We start from the raw sequence: 23,045 nt of genomic DNA, 5'->3' as shown, positions 1-23,045 counted from the left end.
TTTTCTGTATACACATAGGTTAGATTAATCTCTCAAGCACTGCAAGAGAATGCGAGTATTGTTTTACAAGCAATACTTTCTGAAGATATTATACACATTTCCAACATTTATTCAAGAGCTACAACAACGTATAATTGAATTTAGATTGTATTTTTTAAGATTATGCACTAAATATCAGTCATTTTTTGTGGCTAATTATCGTTGAATTAACATATTCATTTGTCAAGATGTTCGTTCATTATACGACACCTTTCTTTTCTATAAATCAAAGAAGAAATTCTTCAAAAAGCGATAATAAATTAATAAAAAATGCAGGAAAACTCGTAATTGAATTTAACACCGATTCTTTCCTGTAATAATCGCTTTGGAATTGGCTTCGTCATAAATGATGTCAGGTCTCTATATCCAATGACTGTCACCACAGAACCCTCTCCCCCTCGGGCCCTCGTTGATTGATGGCCTCGGTCTCAGATATTGCTTCTCTCAGTCTTCTTTCCATACTAGAGGATTCTTTACGACTTATTTTGAGTTGGGATTTTTGTGACTTTTCTGTGATATTTATGCTTGTTCAAAACAACAGCCCGCGTTTATTGTAAAGAAAAGGTAAGAGAACTGTTCAATTTTTTCAACGTATGGGAAGTTAGAAAAATAGTGAGAGAAATTCTTATATCTAGACAACTTGTCGACGAAAGGGAAGCTAGGTTCCTTGTACTATGACATCTCGTTAAATTCTTAATGAGAAATATCGTTTGTTTTTTTCTGTGTCTGATTAAATTTGCATTGGTATAAGGCACATATTACCGCCAGGTAAGTTCAACTTTCATAATATTAAAAAGTTCTTTTCTTTAAATTGTTCCCATTTTAGTGAAATTCGCATTTCTTTTTCCCACTGTGATAATTAATGTTGACGAATTGCAATGCTATCTTTCAAATTGTCAAAAAAAGACAACAAAAACTAAATCTCTGCTTCTGTTTTCCCCGAAATAGGGCACAGATAATAAGTGCTCTCTTTGTGACAATCTAGGGCCCGGTATCAGTTTTATGTCCCGGCCACATGTAGAGGTCAGTTAGCCGCCCTGGGGATCAAGATTTATTGACTTATATGCACAAAACTTGACCAAATATTTGTTAACATTAATCTTCTTCTGATGACTATTTGCATGTACGGATCTCACGAATATAACCAAAAAAGTGAAGCCATTACACAGCACGCATGTCGAATACAGAGATAATTGGAGTTCGCCACGAGTAAAGGCGACTGTCTACTTAAATCTACATAAACTATTTTGAAAATTTTTATTATCATTTCAAACATATAGAGTATAATTATTCCATTAATTAGACATATATAGCTTGTTTATACTTAGTAACATACGCCAACCCGCCTCGAATCGCGGTTGCCACGTACAGCTGATAGATAATTCATATTTAATAAATGAGTCGCATTGCTTACTGTTTCTTCACCACCGTACGTATGTTAAGGGTAAGAGTATTATGATGGATGCTCTTTTCTGCTCATGTAATATTTTGACCGCCGGTTATTCTCTTGAAATGCAAGGGTTTATCAATTTATTTTCTTGACGTGACATTGAATAAGAATAGCAAATTTGTCAAAGTTCTACTTCCGTTTCATGTTCGATTGACAAATAGGAGAAAGTGTTTAGAAGGATTGTTTTTACACGTGTAAAACCATATCAATTCATGCGTAGTTTTAGAAAAATAGATGGCAGGAAAGACACTGCAGTTTTAAATTCTTAAGAAAAATAAATCATATGCAACTAATTTTTTCCTAAGGATAAAGAGATGATAACAAATCAAACGTTGCAATTGATTGATGATCAATCAGAACATAAAAACGAAGAGGTTTATTAATATGGAGAGGCGATTGTAGAATAATAATGGAAAGATTGAATGCAAGCAAATTGTTTCACGTGTTACACTAATTGTATGGACAATCGGCAGGTTGTTAGGACAAATGCCTGACTCACGCCCTTTTACACGGGGCAGGAATGTTTAAGTTCACGCCTTTTAGTGTAACATGTTGAGATCATAGGAAACCTGTTAAATCACTCTTGTATGTCGGAGTCTAAACACTTCCTTCTCTCAGATCACAATTACAAATCCCTTTTTTCACTTTAAAATTGCTGAAACAATAGCTGGTAGTAAATATAACTGATACATATTTTGCCTGCATGGTGGGGACTGAGGATATTTGGGGTTGGCTTGGCCCTCTCTTTATTGCCAAAGATGTTGGTATTTTAGTGGACATTTGATATGATTTATCATGGCCAGCAATGGTCGAGAACGTTCTTGTAACATTTGATGAGTTTCCTCTGACAGCGGTAATACACATGGACGAGATTTCCAATCCAACGTGTTTGATAAGTTTTCTGGAAAGTAGGTTATTGGTTATTTTTATTGGTGTTTCCATATTTTCTCATATTGTTGAACATTATTTCAAAAACTTCCTTTTTCACGCCAAAGAAACAAAACATCGATTAAAATAGACGATATTGATATGGCGGATATTTAAACATAATTGATGTCTGATTACATCAGAAATGATTGATGGGACATATAAAACAATTTACAAAACAGCCGCCGCACGATTTATGGAGGAGACAAACGAACTTTGTGATGTATACGATATTTCTCTATTGATATATTAATGGACACTACGCTTAATACGACAGTGATCTCCTCTATGTCTACGTTAATGGCAAATCGCTACAACATTTACGAGCAAACCATGTTTTGCTTAATGTGCAAATTTCCATCCCAATTCAAGAGAGAGAGAGAGAGAGAGAGAGAGAGAGAGAGAGAGAGAGGTGTCTAAAAATAAGCAATACATCGATACTATTCAAGCCGATAATTCATTCGCGTAGGAAGTTCGATTGCCACAAAATGGCAAAGTGGTTTAATGGGGGCGGGAAGTTAAGGCTATAAGAATAAATGCTATGTAATTTTCTACTATGTTCAGGATATAACCAATAACGGGAAAGGGTAAACCATTTCATCCTTTAAATATTAGATCGAAGTTTTCTACACTTTGAACTACACTGAACAGTCGGAGACTAATAATAGCATTTTATTTATATATATGTCCTTTACCGAAAGAATCTAAATTTTGTAAAGGACCCTAACCCTAACCTTAAAATCACTCTACACGTTACTTGCCCAACGAAACACGTGTAACTCTGACACGATTTGAGCTCAAGTTTTTAAATTTTATTTTTTTTCGAATGGTTATATGGCGGCTATTTTTAATGCCTCGTCAAAATTTGAAGGTCAAATATTAAGTTACAAACAAGATACAGAGTTTGAAATTCTGTGTTTAGTAAATAAAGCTCGAGTCTTGTTAATGTTTACATAATGTGTTTTATTGATAAGTTTCAATCAAATGTTGCTTTTTCTGTTGATAATATTATTTAAGAGCACAATAAATCAGTTTATCTAGTTTACCACGAGTCTTTTGTCAAAGAAATGGTAATTTTTTACTTTACATTATTTGTAAACAAATATAAGACTCGAGCTTTATTTACATATCAATGAATTCTTACCTCTGTATCACTCTTATCACTTGCCTTCTAACAATCAAATTTTGGTCAACTATTCAAAATGCACTAGTAAACAATTTTATTCATAAAAAAATAATCTCAAATCGTTTTTATGTCCCTTTAAGTCTGTTCACGGGGAATCTTACAATTCTAGAATGAATGGTGGACTATAATAATGTAATGCAACTTTGTTCGAATTTTAAGCCCTAAAATCTAACAATAACTTGAAAGTTCACAAACTGATTTTTGTTTAATTAGCAACATGATGACCATAGGAAATTAATGATCCGCTTCAAATTAAACTCGTATTACAACGCGAGTGTACATGTACCTTGCATCATTGTCAGAATTACTAGTAAAGATACTGATGAAATTTTCTTTTCAGGCATTTTTTCTTACAAATTTGTGTCCTAAAATGTATTATTAAGTGACATTTTGATAATACCTCAAACATATAATTAATTTCTTAATGAATCACAAAATAATGAATAATGATGACAATATCATAAGAAGGTCAAGGACAAAAATATATAAGGGAGTGACTTATTGATAGAAAAGCTGAGGATTAAATTATAAACCTATTAAATAACTTTAATTAGTGTACAACACACTATACAACCCCCCCCCCCATACATTGAGGTTTTAAGAAATTTGTGCCCCTCTTTTTTAAGACTGTCAATTTTGCTTTGCGGTAGCCCCCCCCCCCCCCCCCCCCCTTTTGAAAAAAAAAGTTTTAAATGCTTGAGGAATGTCAGTATATCCCACAATTAGAATAAGAGCAAAGTATTTCCTTCAGTGCCATCCACCTCATAGTCATGAGAGAGATCATCATAACATAACATTACAAGTCGATTCAACAGGATATACTTCCACCTGACTAATGCTATACACATCCTTTCATTGTAACATGCATATGTTGTTAAAAGCAATTTAGCCTACCAACTTTTTGAAGATGTGTATTAGAGGAAGTACATGTAGTCAACCCACGCTGAGACACATATAACATATATACTATGAAAGTGATTTACCTTTAGAGAGACAGATCTACATGTTCATCAGTACAAACAAACCCAAGTGCCTTACATATGGATTTTTTTACCGTGTTTTTTCATATAATTGAATGTGATTTGTTTCACAGGTAGCTTTCCCTCACCCCAGGTCTGAGAATGATGCTCCTCCGGTGCTTAGTTCTCTTTCTGACTCTTTTGATTGGTCAGATAAGCGGGTATGGAAGCGGTGCACCATCTTTTACCTGTTCCACTAAGATGCCGAGCCATGGAGCTCCGGCCCAGACCTCCCCGGCTACAGACTACCAGATCACTACAAGTTCCAGCACCTACACACCTGGGGGATCAATAACAGGTAATTAATGGTTCTTATACATGTACTATAGGTAAAAAATAAAAACAAAAACAGAAATTTGGTAATTTAAGGATGCCAATTTTGGTTTTTTGTGTAAAATCTACAATAGCAGAACTCTTTATTTTTTAACCATATGTAATTTACACCATTTCTTAGACTAGTATATTTGCGAAATTTAAAAAAAAAATCTACCATCTGGTTCTTTTTAGGGACCATATAAAATACAAGTTCATTTACTATAGGAATATATTGGACATTATCATTTTCCACACTTTGAAGCAGATATTACAATAGCGATTTTCCTCAAATTGTAATTTTTTTTTATGTGATTATAAATATCCTTTTCCTCTTTATATGTAATAAATATTACATTCTACTATCTGGTTTTTAGTGGGGGTCATCTCAAAATATCAAAATACACCAAATTTTGCTATATAAATGGAGAATATGTAATGCAAATACAAATGTAGTTTGGTACAATGGATTGATGATATTGAAACAATTTCATTAAATATACACTGTATTTAACTAGAATGTGTTAAAACATGCACAATAAAAAACTTAAGTCGGCCTCCTTATGATATTTTTGACTTGCATGTGTATGGTATATGTTTTTCTTTTCATTTGTCCTTTTTTCATTTATGACATATAGAATAATCAATATGGTCAGGTGATATGTGAAACAAGGAAATGAATTATGATTTTTGTGGTGTACAAGGCAAGCCCATACCTCAATAAAGAAAAAAAGGGGAGAGCTACAAACATGTTTAATATTTTGTTAGAAAACATAAAACATGAAAATGTAAATGATGAACATTTCCTTAATGCACATTAAACATCAGTCAATCTAATTCAAGTAATGTCTAAGCATAGCAATAAACAAAAAACACAAACAAGGTAAATTTAAGAGTAATATAATCACTCAGTAATCTGATAGAAAGCAATGCAGATCATTACAGTGCCTATATGTAAATTATAGTCACATAAATTACATTGCTAATTTTCACAAGTAGTGGACAGATGTTAGTGTACGTTTCTATTTTCATCTTTGTGAAAACAGGGAGCGCAAAGGATAAACAAGCTAATGAGGACTCTGACAGCTTCAGTAATAAAAAAATAATAATAAATCACACATATGATCTATTTATCTTAATTGGATACAACAAATTATGGGTTGACAAATATTTAAAAATCCAGTCATGTTCTACATTATCAACTTAATACAAGATCAGTCAGGGGATTACACACAGTTTCTGATAGTTTGTTTCCTCCTATAAGATGAAGGGTCAACAACAGTTTCCATGGTAGTCTGGTAAATAGTGAAAAGCACTTGTCCAGGAATAAGTTCACATTTTTGTGGATTTTCACCTCAGTTCTATTATTATACATGTATAACCAATTCCTAAATCATCCCTTACATCAAACATAACACAAAAGTACCAACTCAATGTTGGAGAGATTAATTTATAATATTACATACTTGTAATCTTGTATGTTTAGATAAGTTGTTTAAAATCTATTATTATTCAACAGTATTCAACATACAATGTAGTTGCATTTTTTATGTTTAAGTATCAATGCCAACTGAACTATGATAAACCCAAAACCTGTAGATCTATGTAAAAATCTGCATACAACAAGACCATGATCCTCAACATACCTGGTAACACTTTACACTGATTATGCACTATTAACGAAACTTAGGATACCAAAAATGCTCTAATAAATCAGCAAAGTAAAGCTAGGTGCTATGATTTTGTATGTTACATATTCATAAATATCTATAGTTCTAGTTCTCCTGGCAAACTACTGATATAATGTACTGCAATGACAGAATGTTATGTGAATATATTACATCTGAAGGTAGACATTCCAGCTTACAATAATAATGTTTACAATATAATCATCAGGTTATACTATATCAACTATCTGTCTTCATTTCAAAACAATTAATACATTAACATCAGATTAACACCAGGTCTAGAGATTTATTTTAAATATATTGATTAATGAAAAGCTAAGGTTTTTGCAGTTTACAAATCTGAGTCATATTCACATGCATGTATATAACTGCTGCAAACCTGGCCGCAGTAAGACATTGGGTGCGACTTGGTCAGATTTACCTACGACAGTGTATTCATCATCATCACATACCACAACAATCCATTTCCTTGGTTATGGTGTTAAGTTCAACAGGTAAAGAGACTGATCCCAGATATTAAGGGGATTCCCCTCTCTACACAGATTCTTATCATCAATCTTGGACGTTTTCATGACACTTGCCATTACTTACTTAAAAGTTTTAAGATCGTTGTAAATAGCAATACACTCTTTAACTCTTTTAAATCCTGGTCAAAAGGGTTTAGTCATAAACCTTTTATTCCTTATAAAGGCTGTGGTTGTTGTGTGTAATTCTTTCTGAGAAATACCGTATTTTAAAAAAATTAGGTTGATCCTGTTTATAGGGTGATGATTTAAGCAAATGTTTTTAGCAAAATTTTTTTAAAAGTATAAATAGGTTGATTTCGAAGAATTGTTTGAAAATTGCCCGTAGTCTAAATGAATAAATGGTTTCAACGAATAGCATAATTAATTATCAATTTGAGCCATCAGAGTTTTCAAATAATGCTTTTAAATACACTCTCAATATTAAAGGGATCTTATGGTTTTTTTTAAAACTGAAAGGACTTTAAAATTACTTTCTACTTGAGATATCTTTAGATTAACCCTCATACTATTTCTCTGATGTAGTACTTTTCAAGGGATATTGATGTCCCTTAATAATGCCATGCATTCAAATGGATTTTTTTTTTACCATATCTTATCATTCTGTGGATCCTTACTATTAAAGGGATTTTTTAAGCCTTACTACTTTTATCTCTTTTCATTCCTTAGTATTCTAGCTAAAAGAGACTTCTTATTCTTCACTATTCCGAAATCTTTTTATCACTTGTTATTTTAAGTAAATAAGATATTAACATTCCTCACTTTTCAAGGCAATATATATTCTTCTCATCTCTCACTTTCATATTTAGTATGAATCTTTATCCTTTTCTCACTTGGACACTAAGGATCTTTTCATTTCTTAATATTCTTTGGGCTAGACATCATTTCATCACTCACTATGTATATGACAATTTGGATTTTTTCATCTCTCCTTATTCTATAGGCAGGTGGGATATCTTTTCATCCCTCACTATTTTAGGCAGTAAAGATCTTTTCATTCCACACTTTTCTATGCTGTAGGAAACTTTCCCATCAATTATTATTTTTTAAAGACAGAATGTATTTATTCATTCCTTAAATATTCCAACAATTAGGGATAATTCCTTCCATTCAATTTTTGGCATTAGGGATCTTTTCATCCTTTGATATTCTAGGCAGTAGGGATCTTTTCATTCCTCACTATCTTGAGAATTAGATCATTTCATCTCTCACTTTGCAAGGCAGTAGGAATCTCTTCATGCCTTGTTATACTATGCTATAGGTATCTTTATATACTGTAGAAACATATATTTTCGTTGGGTCAAAATTTCGTTGTTTTTAAACCAAATAAGATTTCGTTGGCATTTAATTTCGTCATATCGTAATCTCTTTGCATTCATAGATACTTAGGTTAAAAATTCGTCATGAATTTAATTTCGTGGAATTATATGGCCAACGAAAAATAACGAAATTAAATCCACAACGAATATTTCTGCTTCTACAGTACATCATTTTTCACTGCAGGGGGAAATTTTTCCAGCCCTCACTATTTACTGCGGTGATTTTTTTTTTATCTCTCAGTAACTGAAGCAGTAGAGATTTTTTTTATTCTGTATTATTTTAGGAAGTATTGATCATATCATTTTAACTGTAAGGCAGTTGTCATCTATTCATCTCTATTTACTTACTAATTATTTTGTGATTAACAGGAGATAAACTGATACACATCAACTATTTCTCGCAATCGAGATATAATTAGATTATTTATTATACATATATCACATGGCTTCGAGGGCGACATACCAGTATATTTGCCTCGAGGTGACAGGAAAGCCCTGGAGCGTTATGTTGCCCGATGCAGAGGGCGACATAACACTCCAGGGCTTTCCTGTCACCGAGGGACAAATATTCTGGTATTGTCGCCCGAGAAGACATGTAATATATGTTATATAAGATTTTAAAACATTTTTAAAAATAAAAATATGTTTAAGAAAATATTTATCTCATTAACATGTGTATTTTAATTATTAATGCATCTTCATATCTTACAAATCAATTTTCTTGTTAAATGTCAAAAAGAACATTATTATTCAAATTAAACAACTAAAGTAAGTTTCTTTGAATAGCAGACACTGTCAAGACATTTTTATTTTCGAGGAACTGTTTACGTTTGCCAAGCTAAATTTTGAACCCAACGTAATAAATATGAGGGTGATATAACAGTTTCGAGAGTGCAATATAACCATTTCCTGTGAAATATAACTTTTTCCGGGAGGGCAATATAACTATTTCTGGTGTGATTCAGCAATTTTCAGGGCATAGTAATTAAATTATCTCATTTGTGATATAACGAGAAAACTTACTAAAAAATGTTATATAAAATTATATACGAGAAACATTTGAGGGCTGGTTCACAGCAAGAAATACATGTATTCACAATGACGTTGTTCTCAGGAACCTTGTGAAAATTTCTCACACACTAGAGATCTTTTAATCCCTCACTATTTTAGACAATAGGGACATTTTATACCTTACTTTTCTAGGCAGTTAGGAATTAAAATCTTCCATTTCACATCTTTTTAGGCAGTACTCAGAGATTTTTTTTCAACTGTCACTATATTAAGAAGTAGGGATTTTTTATCCCTCTGTATTCTTTGGGTGGCAAATATCTTTACACTCCTCCCTTTCCTAAGTGGTATAGGGATTTAATACATGTACCAGCATTCTATTTATTTTGGATTTTTTTATTACTCAAAATTTAAAGCAGTAATGATTTTTTAAAAACAGAAGAGATCAATTACATTTCACATGATGCAAGAGATTTTCTGTATATATTCCATGATAAAGGTTCACATTGTATCCTTTAGAGAAATATCTTGTTCCATAACTGAACTTTTATTTAAATAAACACCTTAACTTCACATTTATCAACTATTGGTAACTTAATCCTTGTCAGGATTTCACAATTCATGCTGTGTAGAAATTAAAATAGTAAGAGGTAATAGAGAAAAAGTTTCATATTGTCTGACAAGAATGATGGAAAACTATAATGACAAAAATTAGTTTGAGGAAGAATTATTTACCTGATATTACTCTTTGTTGAAATACCTTTGTTTGTGAATGTAAATGTGGATATTCTCTTTCTTTTCCAGTGACAATTACAGCACTGAATGGTAAGGTGTTTGTGGGATACTTGATGGTGGCCAAGGATGAGGGGACTGGGGCTGACCTTGGCTCTTTCAGCATCATCAGTGGAGGAAAAGTCATGTGTGGCACTACGGTAAGGACTTCTTCATGACAGTTTCAAATCTGTAATTATGCGGAAGGGATCATTAATATTACATCTGAAAATGCATGTTTTATGATAACGGTCTCTAAAAAAAAATTTCAGCATTGGTGATTTCTTCTTTTGGAAGGACATTGGTCTCATACATGTTATTATTTTCTACAGACAAGAAACATGATTGGTTAAACACAATTTTAAAACTACCTACTATAATCATTACAATAAGTCATGTCTATATTTTCTTCATGTTGTACCTGATCTTGGTAGGTACATACGTGTAAATACCGGTACATATGTACTAGCAACCGGAATACATGCAAGTTTAAGTATCTAAATGTACTTAAGAGAGTCAAAAGAACATTGGGTGTGAAACAAGATTGAGACATTGATAGGTACTTAGGCAATGAAACAAGATAAACCGTCTTCTGGTTCCACCTGAACTGACAGCCGCTCCCGCTCAATAAATTTCTCTGTCAATTCAAACTAGCCGGTTTGGAGCGTTTCCCATGAAATGGTACCACAGAACTGCTGGCACAGTTTAGCTTTTGATGCTTTTATAGTGTCCACTCAGAGTCAGAATGTCAACCTATAGTGACATAAACAAACTGTTATTGGGTCTTTATGGAGTTCTAGGAGGAGGAATGTATTAATGGGTTCCCTGCATCGGGCTCTACCAATACTGCATGGTTTCTTCCATCATTCTTAAAAACCAAATAAAAAGCAATCTTATTTTATTCCACATGGTCATACATTGTATACATGGTATTTCTTGCATAGCTTTGTCAAAAACAAAGCAATCAAGGACTGGTAATCAAATCCTTTCCAAATCTCATATGTAAATGTTTCCTGAATCTGACTTTTTACAACGTACATTGTATTCTGGATCGAGTCCCATGATACTATAGCCAGTGTAAATTCATGTGAAATTGTTTTGGATAAGTCAAAAAAATAATGCAAATACATGCATGTATTACAAAGATCTGATCATTACAACTTTTCTTTTATAATAGAATTTGTCAAAGGCAATGTTAGCCTCTTCTTTTGAATATTTTCATTGACCATGGGTCAAATCATTGGAATTCTTGTTTTTCATGAATATGTATAATCCTAATCCATTAATTATATATATAAAGAAGAAGTAAAAGTTGTTGTTTTTTGAAGATGATACAGATTGTGTTTAAATGACAACATGATAATGTTAGTGTATGTATAAACACTAACACCCCTGGTTAAGGTGGCTCACTACACAGTGAAATATTTTCTGAAATCAGCAGAAAATTACTTGATTATGATAGATATCATAATGGATAAGAAGTATTTAAGTCTAATAGGCAAAACAATGTGCAATTTTGGATGAAAAATTACATTTTCAAAAATTTAATTCAGTTAACATAAACAAAAGCTCCAGGCGGATTCGAACTCATGATCTGCGGTTTAGAAGCCCAATACTTTAACTACTAAGCCGCGATGATATACAACCGAATTGAACAATATTAACAGTTCAAGAGAACATTTAAATAGCCATCTTGTGACGTAGTGTCTTAAAAAGTATAAGTGTAGGTGTAGTGAAGTACCTTAAATTCCCTTCAAGAAACTGAAAGAGTCGATAAGAATAGAACATTTATTAGTCATGATTCTCAAAAAGTTTAATGAGTTGTCCCATCAACAATAATGTTCAGTGTTGTTTCAAATAATCCAATTAATACATGTATATTAAATGTGTGATTACCTCATTGTCAGAAACCCAAGAGGTGAGACTGACTCTGGGAACATTCTGACGATGGATTACATTTGCCAGTTTGTTATACAAGTAGTAGATAAATAAAATTCCATACTTTTTTTTAATTCAAGTGGTTTGTTTAAACATTTAGATTGGCATCAAATGTCTTTTTACTAAAATCTTTTCGTTATTTTTAACATAAATCATTTTTTTGTAGAGGAACCAAGGGGTGACCCACACCAATAAAGCTAGCAAGACAACAGAATCCTTCACATGGACAGCACCTTCCAATGCTAATGGAAACATCAAGTTTGAGTAAGGTTTTTTTTGCACATTGACCTCCTAATTTATTAGTTAAATGACCATGCATATTATGTATATACTTCGTAAGTCCTTATGACCAAGTTTAAAAAAAGATTGCTATTTAAATAATAGCTATTGCAGTTTTTAAAAAAACAAAATATGCAATATAAACAAGCATTGTGATAAACAAATATCATAGTGATATTGAACCAGAAGAGTGTTCTAACAAATAACATAACTATTATTATATGATTGATTAATTCCAAGCTCTCTGATTGGCTCAAATCCAACTATCTCGAAAAAACAGAATGTTATATTCACCTGCATGTGACCTAGGAGGTCAATATAACATTTGATTTTCTCTACATTGGACTAAAAATAGATCGTCCAATGAAACATCACGTTTTTCAATTTGTTCGGCAATGGCTTCAAACTATAACATTGCTTGATAACACTCAATTTAAAATATATCTGTATCAAATTGATTGAATCATTCATCGCTGAATCATATAATAAATAATTATTGCTGTTTTTTCGATCAATACGATGATTCAGCTACCCTCGAAGTACAATATTGTACTTCTAGGGTAGCTATACCTCAAAAACAGCAATAATAATAATTGTATAATGTATTATGTATCATTTAACAACAGTTCAATATCATCATCTGTATTACAAAGTGTTAGATAGTATAATTGAGAATTGAGTGGATTTTTACAAATTCCTTATCATCGTGTCACAAACAGGGCGACCATAGTCCAGTCTTATTCAAAATACTGGTTGAATGTACATTCTGATGTGGTAACCCTTGCATCGGCAGCAGTCACCACAAAACCTACCACCACATTCCCAGACACCACGAAGGCAGCTACCACCACTTCTGTGGCAACTGATAAGGTATCTTCATATGATCTCTAAACTTCCCTCTATTGCATCATTTCTGGACAACATAATTCATCAGAATTTATAGTGTTTGCTTAATGTTGGATTCACTGGTACATGTAAATTTGTAATGAAGGGAAAAAATTGCCTGCTGATGGTTTTTATTTTAGATGTTTATAGCGGTGTTTCCCTGAGATTAATTGTTGTTATATCTGTGTCTAGAGTCTCCTTTGTTCTATTTAACATAACCCTCAATACATTCCCTGTAGAATACAGTATCCACTACTGTGTTGTCCCCAAAGCCAATGACAACACCATCAACAACAACAACAACTACCACTACACAGGTACAGGATGCTAGCATATACAACAGCTTTGCTATCAAATATATATCCTAACACCACCTTCTTGTGCATGTACATGTATACTGTAACAATACATGTACTTTGTAAAAAAAAATCTTTTTCAGCACTAATGTTTTTTTGAGCACTTTGTCGATTCTCCTTTTGATGTTTACTCAGAAGACAAATGTGTATGCGCTAAAATATAATTTGTCCTGTGCTTTTGTCATGTATTTTGTTTCACTAACACCATCCTTAAACCATTACATTTAGAATACAGACAAAGTTGTTCTCACAACTAAGTTGTCTACAGACAATGATGTGTCAACAACAAAATCAACAACAACAACTTTACCGACAACTAACCAGGTACAAATCAATTACTAACAATAAAGTACATACTGTATTCATTACGCCATCACATCATAGGTCTGGTCATTGTCACATCTTGTATTCACTAAGCACAGCTTTGCCTATCAAGATACAGTAAAACATGGCTACAACAAATCTGCTTATAATGATTTGATGCTTACTGCAAAGTGATTTTTTGAAATGTCTATAGAATAACAGTGAATAATTAGACTTACAACAACACCCTTAAACCATTACATGTAGAGCATATACCTACTAGGTTGTTATAACAACTATGGTAAGTTGTCAGAAAATGATGCGTCAACATCAACAACTTTACCGACAACTCAACAGGTATAAATTACTGATCAACAACAAATAATTCACTATACCATCATATCATAGTTCTGGAGATCTTAGCATCACATCTTCATAAGCACAGACTTCTTTATCAACATACAGTGAAACATGGCTAAAGCAAATCTGCTTATAATGCTTTGATGCTTAATACAAAGCGATTTTCTAAAATGTCTATAAAGTAATATTGATTACCGGTATAAAATAGATTGATCATAACCATATGAAAAAGCAATATTTTATTCCAAAGCACCAGAGGCTATAAATGTTCAACTGCATCATACATCTTCACTACAAGATTGTTGAACAATGTCATTATAATGCAGTGTGTCATTTTGTTCACTTCTGTTACACAATCTTGTCTGTATGCTTTCTGTCCTAATCTTTTCCCCCTTTAAAACATAATACTGGGTATAATTACCTGTAGAGATCAGAGACTACAGTATCCACTGGTCAGTTGTCCAATGACAGTGTTGTGTCAATGCTGACGACATTGAATCCACAGGTAAAACCGCTTGGCTGGGCAATGTCACAATGCACTTTTCTACTCTATGCTTCTTAATGAAGAACATTTAAAGGCGATATGTATGCTATGCTTTTATCATAATAATCTCTCGCTCATTTGATGTGAAATTGCCAACTGATATGTATGATGGCTTTAGATGGCTTTAGAAGTAATTAATAGAATTGTATTACCTGGTAGTTACTGTAGAGGACAGTAGTTGTAGTATGTAGATGTCTGCTGAGTAGTGAGGGTAGAAGCTGTATAAAGTTGGTCATAAATACAAATCAGAGAAGTAAAGTATTAAAAAGTCAACTGCTAAAAAGAAAAAAGTTGCTAACAAACTCAAAGCAAGTTGAAATATTAAGTTCTTTTCCTTAGAAGCAGATTACCGCTACATATATTTTAAAATTTAATCAAGGGAAAATATATTTTTAGATTTCATTAATGGAACTATATTATATTAGTAAATCCTTACATAGATTGTGCTTACCAGTACATTGTACTTGTATTACACAGCCTCCAGCAACAGGGGCAGTAACAATGGATCACAGATGTGGCGACACACGAGGCTGCTTTGTAAACTGTGAAGGGAACGATTGCCAGTATGTCGTCTCGTGGCATTATAGACCGGAGTATGTCGACTTCTCCATCACAAGGAAAGTAACTGGAGGAGGAAGTAAATGGCTAGCTATTGGGTTCTCAACTGACCCAAAAATGGTGAGATCAGAAAGTTCTACCGTTAATTAACTTTGATTTAAAGCAACATAATTAATCTATATTCTTAGAATTTTATTTTGCTGCAAAAATCTGCTACTTGTATAATTATAATTCTGCATTTACTAAAATCTATATGAAAATTTATAAGATTAAATCAAACCATAGATTTTATCACAATAACTCTTTTTTTTTTTTTAAATCTTACTTTAAATATTTAAGTATAATTTTCTTGATATAGGGAGATGATGACGTTCTACATTGCCTCAGTGATTCAGCTGGCCATGTGACAGTGGCAAGGTCGTATAACCAAGGGACCAGCAACCAGCCAATAGCCAATGTAAGAGTTACAAATGTTCAAGGGAGAGTTCTCTGCACATTAGAAGTCTTCATGATTTACTACTTTTTAATTAAGCATAAACTGCCATTTAATTTAAATAACTATGATCGTGGAATAAAACAATGCCAATTTGAATTTTCAACATATTTGTTTCTGATTTGTATTGTAAAAATCTGCAAAGTAATTACCGGTACTAAGTGTTAACTTATGGTACATTGTCCATATATGCCCATTACAAGATGAACAATTTCAGATTAGAAATTTTGAAAAACTTCCAAATATTACTGTGCTGCAAATAGACATATGATCCAAATTGCTAATATGTGTAGTTAAGATCACAAAAAACTGAAGACCTGAACACCTTCTGTGACATATACATACATGTACCAACATTTATCATTACCTCACAGTCCCAAGAAGGCATCTCCAGTGTGATAGGATCCTACAATGATGGAGTGTTCAGGTGTTCCTTCAGGTACTCACAGGTAAGACCTGACCCCGACAACCGGGTCAAGAGACAGGGCACCTCCCGACCAATGATAGACCTTCACCAACACCGCCACCTGATGCTGGGGGATGGGCCCGCTTTTGGAGGTATCTGACTCATTTCTGCTAAAAAAAATATTCATTTTTGAATCTGAAATATTTCCATTGTGCATTGATTTTCACAAATATAGGAGACACTTGCCTTGTATTTTTTTTGGTCCTTTTCCAGACATTCTTGCTATGCATAAAGAAAATCCATTGGTAACAGCAGAAATGGTGAATCTTCAGTCCACTGATATCATAGGGGATGTGGCAAGGTATCCACTGGTCAAGGTTCATGGTAAGTTCCAAGACAATAATGTTATATACAAAATCTGACAGTTCGTAATTTTAAAGTAAGATTTTTTTTTCTCTCTTAATGAAATAGTATTACAAAATGGATGGTTTTTCAAAGCAACAGGGCACTATAAATGTCTTATAATAGATGGTAAATTCTTGGAACAATATTATTAACACATCATTACCGAGGTAAACCTTTCGTTTTCCAGGTTGCCTGATGATCTTGGCTTGGATTTTCTGTACCGGAGTTGGCCTGGTATTTGCTCGGTTCTACAAACCTGTTTGGTCAAACCGAACTATTCTCGGACTCAAAGTGTGGTTCCAGGTAAGGATCTGCTCATTAAAACTTGATAATTCCTATGTGAATGATAACTCACTCACAGCTAATTACAATCTTCATGTTTGAAATATGAATCCCTTTTGCGTTGTAGTTCCACAGAGGTCTAATGGTAACAACACTGGTACTTACACTGGTGGGCTTCATCATCATCTTTGTGGAGGCTAATGGGTACAGCAAGGTATGTGGAATTCAATTTCTGTGTACACTGATGAACACTAGTGATAGAGGATTTCTATAGCAGTACATATACATGATCTTTCCTTTCAGATTTCTGCACCAATTGGCAAGGGTTACGTAGCGAGTCACCCAATACTAGGAATTATTGTCACTGTTCTAACAGTTACAAATGTAAGTCATTCTGCATTTCCTTAGAACCATTGAAATACATTTCTTTGATAAATGAATAAAATATACTAATTTTTACTATTTTGTTTTAAATGTGTTGTTTTTTTAAATTTCAGCCCATCATGGCACTTTTTCGACCTGGGCCAAAAGATAAAAATCGCCCGATCTTTAATTGGGCCCACTGGGCTGTTGGCATGGCGGCTCATATACTTGGAGGTGAGATTCAAGTTCTTTGTAACACAGATCCCATGATCAGAAGACACAAAATATCATTACAACTTGCATTTCATAGAAGCATGTAAAAGAATAATGTGGTGCAATTATTTGATTCAGAAAAATTAAATTATCTATTTCCTTTTACAGTTATCACGATATGTTTTGGTGTGGAGTTACAAAAAGTTGGCGCTCCTAAATACACAGTGTATGTTGTGATAGGATACATTGTGTACCATGTACTGATGGAGATTACACTCAAAATCTACGACTTATTTGCTGAAAGGCAAAATTCAGGTAATTATAATTTTTAATCTTATATGGAATACCATTACATGTATGAACTCTCATACAATACAAAGAAAAACTGCTTGAACTGACATCTTCATAAACTTTTGCAGTTATTTTACTTTCATCCTATCAATATCACTAAAAATTTCCCTTAAAAAAAAACATGTTTATTCAGATGCTACTCAAACAATTTAAGAATGTCAAACAAGAGGCCCATGGGCCACATCGCTCACCTGAACAGCAGTTCCTTGTAACATTACATTTCGTAGCATATGCTTTTTCTATTTTAAACATTGAACCCCTTTCTGGGGACCCAGTTATGGTCCGAGGTTTATGGTTGGCTTGAACAACATAAATAGTAACATAGGAATGAAAATATGTAGCACTGCGGTGGGACCGCACGTACACAACCTGAAAAACTGAACGTAGAAGAGTTCCACTTCAAGAGGAATAACTCTTAGACTGTACAGAACATCAAGAAAGATAACTCTTGGTTCCACTACATTAGAGTTTACACAATTTGAGGATCCTTGCATAGTAATCTCACAAACTGTAGCATTATAGTTCTCGAGAAAAACTTTTTAAAAACATTTTCAATATATCTTTCTATGTTAAACTTTGAACCCCTCTTGGGGCCACAGTATTAGTCCAGTGCTAAAGTTTTTATTATTTGGAATCTACATTATTTAAGGATGCTTGCATAGTTATCTCACAAGCTGAAGCATTATAGTTCCCAAGAAAAAGATTTTTCAACATTTTCCCTCTTTATTTCTATGCTAAACTTTGAACACCTCTTGGGGCCCCAGTATTAGATTGAGGTCACGGCTTTTATAATTTTGAATCTACACTTTTTGAGGGTGCTTACGTAGTTATCTGACAAATTGATGCATTGTAGTTCTCGAAAAGAAGATTTTTAAACATTTTCCATATATACCGGTACTTCTACATTTAACTTTAAACCCATCTTGGGTCCCTAGTATTAGTCAAGGGGTCACTATTTTAAAACTGTCGAACCTTCATTATCCAAGGTTGTATGCATGATAGTAATCTCACAAATTGAAGCATTGTAGTTCTCGAGAAGAAGATTTTTTAACATGTTACCTTTATATTTCTATAATAAACTTTGACCCCATCTTGGGGCCCCAGTATTGGTCCGGGGTCACGATTTTACCAATTAGGAATCTACATAAGCGAAGGATGCATGCATAGAAATTCCACAAACTAAAACATTGTAGTTCTTGAGAAGAAAATTTTTTAAACTTTTCCTTTATGTTTTTTAAAATGTTTAAATTTTGAACCCCTCTTGGTGCCCATCAATTGTCCAGGAGTTACAATTTTTTGAATCTACATTATTTAAGGATGTACATGTATGCATAGTAATATCCCAAACAGTTGCACTATAGTTCTTGAGAAGAAGATTTTAAAACATTTTCCTATATATGTTAAAATCTAAACCCCTACTGGGGCCCCACTTTTTGTTCGGGGGTCACAATTTTTACAATCTTCACTATATATACAACCTTTTGTGTATGTATTGGCATTTTTGGTGAAGTGGTTCTTGAGAAGAAAATTTTTAAACATTTTTCATATGTAGTTATATGTTAAACTTTGAACCCCGCCTGGGGCTGTAGTTTTCGTCTGAGGGTCACGATTTCTACAATTTAGAATCTTCATTATACATACAAGCTTTTGTGTAAATATTGGCATTTCTGGTGCAGTGGTTCTTGAGAAGAAGATTTTTTAAACTTTTCCATATGTGGTTCTATGTTAAACTTTGAACCCCGCCTGGGGCCCCAGTTTTGGTCCGAGGGTCACGATTTTTACAATTTAGAGTCTTCACTATATATACAAGCTTTTGTGTAAATATTGGCATTTCTGGTGCAGTGGTTCTTGAGAAGAAGATTTTTTAAACATTTTCCTATGTATTTCTATGTTAAACATTGAACCCCGCCTGGGGCCCCAGTTTTGGTCCGAGGGTCACGATTTTTACAATTTAGAATCTTAACTATATATACAAGCTTTTGTGTAAATATTGGCATTTCTGGTGCAGTGGTTCTTGAGAAGAAGATTTTTTAAACATTTTCCTATGTATTTCTATGTTAAACTTTGAACCCCGCCTGGGGCCCCAGTTTTGGTCCGAGGGTCACGATTTTTACAATTTAGAATCTTCACTATATATACAAGCTTTTGTGTAAATATTGGCATTTCTGGTGCAGTGGTTCTTGAGAAGAAGATTTTTAAAACATTTTCCTATGTATTTCTATGTTAAACTTTGAACCCCGCCTGGGGCCTCAGTTTTGGTCCGAGGGTCACGATTTTTACAATTTAGAATCTTCACTATATATACAAGTTTTTGTGTAAATATTGGCATTTCTGGTGCAGTGGTTCTTGAGAAGAAGATTTTTTAAACTTTTCCATATGTGGTTCTATGTTAAACTTTGAACCCCGCCTGGGGCCCCAGTTTTGGTCCGAGGGTCACGATTTTTACAATTTAGAATCTTCACTATATATACAAGCTTTTGTGTAAATATTGGCATTTCTGGTGCAGTGGTTCTTGAGAAGAAGATTTTTTAAACATTTTCCTATGTATTTCTATGTTAAAATTTGAACCCCGCCTGGGGCCCCAGTTTTGGTCCGAGGGTCACGAGTTTTACAATTTAGAATCTTCACTATATATACAAGCTTTTGTGTAAATATTGGCATTTCTGGTGCAGTGGTTCTTGAGAAGAAGATTTTTAAAGACATGCACCCTATACTTACTGTTTCGCAATTATCTCCCTTTTGAAAAGGGCTGTGCCCTTCATTTTAACAATTTATAATCCCCTTACCATAAGGATGCTTTGTACCAAATTTGGTTAAATTTGGCCTGGTGGTTTTTGAGAAGAAGTTGAAAATGTGAAAAGTTTACAGACGGACGGACAGACAGACAGACGGATGGACTGACGGACGGACGACGGACAACGGGTGATCAGAAAAGCTCACTTGAACCTTCGGTTCAGGTGAGCTAAAAAGTGCACAGCGTTTATTGAACATTTCTAATCAACTTTCACTTTACAAATAACAGCAAGAATAGAACACATGGAGATGAAGAATGGAAATGGAGCCACACAGAATGGAAATTCATTCCGCCCAGAAGAACCAAAACGAGATCCCAAGGTTGGTGCTTAACAATTGGCTTGGAAACAACAAAAACATCTTATAACAAGTGTTTTCATTAATTATATGCATGCTGAAATCTCTTTATCAAATTGTATGGGAAACATTTGTTAATCTCCCTGACTTTTTCATATTGCAGGACAGCATCATAAAGAAGCTTCTTCTTGCTTTCCACGTTGCCATTGCATTTGCTTTCACCTTGACCCTGCTGTTATTAGTGACCCAATATTGATGGAATTCATGAACACTAGATGAACAGTGAACACTCCATTGATCAAACTAAACAGTTAATACATTTTGGGAAATCCTGACTACAGGCAGACCGAAGCTGAAGTGCAGATCAATTAGTGGCTGTTCTGAGAATCTCCAAGTTTGTGACAGTGAGGCTAACCAACATAAAATGCCCTGTTAATTTGTCACCCTTATTCAGTGTGCCAATCCACTTGTTTTTATTTTATGTACATATTATCTACCAGTAATACAATGTCTGCTATTTCTCTTTAAGGAGAATATTTTCAGCAAAATTTTCTGCGTAATAGAAATGCATTTTTGCCTGAAATGATATTCACTTTCAGTTTGAGTGCATATTGGTAGCTAACATTTTACAAGATACAAACTGGGACAATTCCATTCATAAAACCTTGTTTTGGAATATCAGTATAATTGCATGCTGCTAGGGTCTGTTAGTGTATTATCTATAGTAAAGAACTAGTATGCACTTATTTACTAGAATTAATAGTGCATTTTAAAAAGAAAAGTAGATGAAATCATCTCAAAATATGACACAAATTTAGCAATGTGGGGCATGAAACTGATATGCACTACCAAATGTACAATAATACCCTTAATGTTCTAAACATTCACTGCACAGTGAATATTTTCCATGATTACCTAAAAAACTGTGCTCATTTTTCCATTTTTTTTTCTACGGAGATTGCAAAATATCAAATGATGGTGATTACTTTTTGTGTTCATTTGTTTATTATGAACTACTTTCCTGAAGTTCATAATTCAGATTGCTACATGTTCATTTATTTTGAAAATTTAAATCCTTATCTCTATGTTTTACCATACATATACAAAAATCATTTATTTAAATGTACACTGAATCTCCTACATATAAACCAAACAGTATAATGTATAATGTAAACATGATAATGTAGTAATTCAAGCAGGCTTCTTATAATACAGTCTTGTTATGTGTTTGTTGATTAGTTTCTTGTTTTATTTATAGATTTATTGAATGTTTTTTTTGTATCACAATTTCATGTTTATCCCTTATTGTGTTATGAGAGGAAATAAGGAATAAACCATAATTCAGCTTGTTCATGATATAATGATACAATTGTGTAAGTAATTCATCTCATGCTGAACAGGCTATATACCGGTATCAATGTACCACATTTCATAAATGTAGTAATGATATCACATAAAATTTGTCTGAAGTAAAATTCTTAAAATCATACTTAGATTATATTTGTATTAGTAATACCAGTGCAGGTATAAAATTAATAAGTTCCTCATTTTCTTTAAATGCATTTAAGTCATATTTTTTATTGCTTTTATACTTGCATTAATTTTAGTCAGTAGCAATAGAGAATCTCACTTAAACATAAAAATTTCAATGTACATACACAACCAAAGTCTTCTCATTATATGTCTGTTCACATCTGAGCACACTCACCAAGCATTGTCATGTGCATTTGTTACTAAAATAAAAATGTGATACTTATTATCAAGTGTTTCTCTTTATTGTTATCTGTTCTTGACAAAGTGGGAAACCTTTACCAACATTAAGGATACAAAAATGTAGGAAATTTTAGAGATTTTTAAGAACTTTAAAATGATACAAGGTACTGACCAGTTTTCCACAGAGAGGAACCCAGGGCTTTTATATTTCTTTCAGAGACATTAGAACTCTATTTCTATTGAAATTAAAGGCATATTTTTAC

General features: G+C 33.2%; 1 protein-coding gene and 1 long non-coding RNA gene across 5 annotated transcripts; one reads left to right on the top strand and one right to left on the bottom strand.

Annotated features, from left to right (window-relative positions):
• The first annotated feature begins 471 nt into the window (after nucleotides 1-471).
• On the top strand, nucleotides 472-22,826 carry LOC128164451 (putative ferric-chelate reductase 1). Of its 4 annotated transcripts, none has more exons than XM_052828262.1 (18): nucleotides 472-603; nucleotides 4,696-4,919; nucleotides 10,277-10,404; nucleotides 12,348-12,445; nucleotides 13,180-13,330; nucleotides 13,585-13,662; nucleotides 13,930-14,025; nucleotides 15,386-15,586; nucleotides 15,825-15,923; nucleotides 16,334-16,517; nucleotides 16,639-16,749; nucleotides 16,958-17,073; nucleotides 17,180-17,266; nucleotides 17,356-17,436; nucleotides 17,550-17,649; nucleotides 17,797-17,943; nucleotides 21,002-21,093; nucleotides 21,233-22,826. In XM_052828262.1, exons 2-18 carry the CDS (start codon nucleotides 4,724-4,726, stop codon nucleotides 21,323-21,325), a joined length of 2,058 nt encoding a protein of 685 aa, XP_052684222.1. In that variant the 5' UTR covers nucleotides 472-603; nucleotides 4,696-4,723; the 3' UTR covers nucleotides 21,326-22,826. The 4 variants fall into 4 exon arrangements, with proteins under 4 accessions (XP_052684222.1, XP_052684225.1, XP_052684226.1 ...); XM_052828264.1 differs by lacking the exon at nucleotides 472-603 and adding an exon at nucleotides 4,563-4,615; XM_052828265.1 differs by lacking the exons at nucleotides 472-603; nucleotides 13,930-14,025 and having other exon boundaries at nucleotides 4,464-4,919.
• LOC128164455 (uncharacterized) lies at nucleotides 10,415-15,491 on the bottom strand. Its single transcript, XR_008240944.1, has 4 exons — nucleotides 15,360-15,491; nucleotides 15,061-15,126; nucleotides 14,059-14,129; nucleotides 10,415-11,111 (listed from the first exon to the last, which is right to left on the bottom strand). It is a non-coding gene; the product is annotated as an uncharacterized LOC128164455 (long non-coding RNA).
• Nucleotides 22,827-23,045: the final 219 nt, after the last annotated feature.

Source organism: Crassostrea angulata, chromosome 10, assembly GCF_025612915.1.
Source record: "Crassostrea angulata isolate pt1a10 chromosome 10, ASM2561291v2, whole genome shotgun sequence".
NCBI lineage: Eukaryota > Metazoa > Mollusca > Bivalvia > Ostreida > Ostreidae > Magallana > Magallana angulata.
This window is presented reverse-complemented; position numbering and strand designations above follow the sequence as displayed.